The following is a 3305-nucleotide window of genomic DNA, read 5'->3' as shown; positions in this document are numbered from 1 at the left end:
GAGGAGCCGCTCATAAGCGGCAGCATGGGAAATTGGGACAGGAGGGTTGTTAGGGATCCAGAGAGGGCAAGCCTTGCTGAGGTTTCTTTTCCTTTGAGCCCTTGAAGCCATAATCTTCAACAGCAGAAGGGTTTTCAAAAGGAGAGGCTCGTCCCCAATCAGGGCTGAGAAAATAGCCCCCATCCCTGGTCAGGGGACCGGACGTCACAGGCAGAGCAGCTCCCCCTGCAGCACTGCTCCCTGTGGCTGCAGCGGGTGGGCCCGAGAGCAGTGGGGCCCAGGACCCCGCGCAGCCCGCAGCCCGGGTGGGGTCTGTGCCCACCGGCTTTCAGAAGAGGGGCAGGAGCAATTGCCCTCCAGGAAGCTGTGTTACGTGTGGGGAAGGGGGCTCTGCTAAAAGTACTGCTCCTTCCAGGACGGCCCAGGGTGGTCCCACTCCTGGGACCTGGGGGCAGGGGGCACTGGCCTTGTCTGCACCGCTGAGACCCCCTCTGGAGTTTTGCTTTTGTCTGAGCACCGATGCAGGGCTGCATGGCCAGGAGAGGCAGAGGCTTGCAGCCAGCGCATGTGTCTCAGGGACGTGGCTACAGCGTGGGCCATTTTGTTACTGATTGTAGCTGTGGGACTGGGGAGGGGACGCAGCCAAGGGACCCCCAAATCCATTAGCAACAGGGGTGAGGGCTCCAGAGGGCAGAGGGCTGGCCCAGATAGTGTGAGTGTGCACGCACGTGTGAGCACAGATCCACGAGTTTTATGCTGTGCCCATGTGTGAGTGTGCACAGGCGCGTGTGGTGTGTGCAAGCGTGCAAACCGGGGGAGAGGAAGGGGCTGGGCAAAAAACTGCATGTGGTTGCGGTGGCTCCTGAGCGCGGTCCTCCCCAGATCCCTAACATCTGGACACCGTTCGGCGGAAACTTTTACCGGCCGGGCCCCTCCTGCCTCTCTGTGGCTGCTGGTTCCAGGCTCCATGTCCGTGGGGTCTCTGCCCACCTCAGCCCGGCCACCGCCTCGGAGACTCATAGGGTGCCGTCGGCCCGGAGCAGCCGGCGGGCCCCGGGTTCCGGGGAATGGGCTGCTGGAGGTACTGAGGGGCTGAGCGCGGCGCCCACTGACACCCTCCCCTCGCGCGGCAGCCCCGCGCCCGCGCGTCCACCGGGTCCCGCCCACTGCTCCCCTCCCTCCCTCGCGGGCGCCACCCGCCGCCCACCTGCGACCGTCCTCCCCCGCCCCCGTCCCCCAGCCTCCAGCCAGGAGCGGGCGCTGGTGACAGCTGTTTGCAATGTCGCATGTCGGGGGCTACCTCTGGAGGTTGTCGTCCTTGTGGGGGGGTAGAGGCTACCGGGCACAGAGATAAGAGTGTTCTACTAGGAATCAACCTGGTTTGTTGCACGAAAATGCTAACAACCGGGCCATACATAATTTCATTTGCGAAAATTTGACACTTCCTGTCCTTTCCCAGGCTTCTTGAGTCTAGACTAAGGACCACCCCCACCCCCAACAACCAAGGAATCTAGAATAGGGACCCATCCACCCAGGTGCACCGCTCACCCGCGTCCACGCCGCCCTCTGAGCTGCTTCCCCCGAGGAGGACGTGTTCATGCCCACCGTCCACTCGCTCCCACGGGCATGCTAGGCCTGGCTGGGGTCCTGGGATTATTGGACAAGGTGAGTAGACCCCAAAGGGAGCGGGGAAGGGCCGACCCCTCCGTTCCTGAGCCCCCAGAGAGAGATCCGGGCAGGAGGTCGCTCTCACTGGCCTTGGTGGTCTATGTCCCACAGGCTTCATGGCCTGGGGCCGCAGCCAGAACCTCTCCACGCAGGCGCCGTTCATCCTGCTGGGCTTCCCGGGGCCGCAGGGCCTGCGCGCGGGGCTCTTCCTGCTCTTCCTGGTCACGTATGTGCTCACGGTGGCCGGGAACCTGGCCATCATCTCCCTGGTCGGCGCTCACCGGCGCCTCCAGACGCCCATGTACTTCTTCCTCTGCAACCTCTCCTTCCTGGAGATCTGGTTCACCACGGCCTGCGTGCCCAAGGCCCTGGCCACCTTCGCCTCGCGGAGCGGAGCCATCTCCTTCGCTGGCTGTGCCGCGCAGATGTACTTCGTCTTCTCGCTGGGCTGCACCGAGTACTTCCTGCTGGCCGTGATGGCCTACGACCGTTACCTGGCCATCTGCCTGCAGCTGCGCTAGGGTGGCATCATGACGCTCGACCTCTCCGCGCGCCTTGCCCTGGGCGCCTGGCTGTGCGGCTTCTCCGCCATCGCCGCCCCCGCGGCCCTCATCGCCCGCCTCTTCTTCTGCGGCTCGCGCGTCATCAACCACTTCTGCGACATCGCACCCTGGGTCGTGCTGTCCTGCGGCGGCACGTGGGTGGTGGAGCTGGTGTCCTTCGGCATCGCCTTCTGTGACATCCTAGGCTCCTGCTTCATCACGCTCGTCTCCTACGCCTACATCATCGCCGCCATCGTCAGGATCCCCTCGGCGCAGGGCCGGCACAGGGCCTTCCACACCTGCTCCTCCCACCTCGCGGTGGTCCTCATCTGGTATGGCTCCACCGTCTTCCTGCACGTGAGGACCTCGGCGGAGAGCTCGCTGGAGCTGACCAAGGCCGTGACGGTGCTCAACACCATCGTCACCCCAGTGCTGAACCCCTTCATATACACCCTGCAGAAGAGGGACGTCAAGGAGGCTCTGCGAAGGTGGGTGCAGGGGAACTGAGCCCCCTAAACGGCTCTGCAGGGCTGGACCGCAATTCCTCCGTCCTCGAGGCTCAGTTCTTGGCACCACTCTCTGAGCGGCTGAAAGCAGTGCCCTGGTGTCACCGTGTGGACCCGGCCCTTGGGCGGCAAGGGGCTCTGGCCATGCTCTGCAGTCCGTCGAGGGCTGCGTCAGAGCGCCATCCTGGCCCCGGGGGGTTTCGTTCCTTTACAGGCCTTGCCAAGCCGTGCTCAGACCCCCCAGGGTTCCAGAGATGGATTCTGGAAGAGCAATGGGAACACGCGGCCCTGGAGAAGCACCACATGTACTGCAGACATCCACGGCCCACACCTCAGTGATGTCTCCTGAGCCATCCCTTACTAGTGGCAGGGGGGTTGTTGGTGGCCGAGGAGGGTAACCATGGGAGTGAGAACTCAGAGAAATACGTGTGTCAACCTCTTTGAGGAAGCCTGGCGGCCTGTGGGGGCTGTTTGGGATCAGTGTGTGGGTCTGCCTCACTTGGAGGAGTCTCAGAGCATGCCCACCAGGTCTTACACCCTCCTGGGGCCTGAACTGTGGGACCTGTGGCATCATGGGGGCAGAGGCCTG

General features: G+C 63.7%; 1 protein-coding gene across 1 annotated transcript; it reads left to right on the top strand.

Moving 5' to 3' along the window:
• The first annotated feature begins 1784 nt into the window (after positions 1-1784).
• LOC101407005 (olfactory receptor 287-like) lies at positions 1785-2717 on the top strand. The gene is given in 1 exon segment (XM_014794037.2): positions 1785-2717. A coding segment is annotated over 1 exon segment (933 nt).
• The last annotated feature ends 588 nt before the right edge of the window (positions 2718-3305 follow it).

The sequence above is a fragment of the Ceratotherium simum genome, chromosome 6 (assembly GCF_057802395.1).
Source record: "Ceratotherium simum simum isolate JZ-2026a chromosome 6, ASM5780239v1, whole genome shotgun sequence".
In the NCBI taxonomy this organism is placed as follows: Eukaryota; Metazoa; Chordata; class Mammalia; order Perissodactyla; family Rhinocerotidae; genus Ceratotherium; species Ceratotherium simum.
This window is presented reverse-complemented; position numbering and strand designations above follow the sequence as displayed.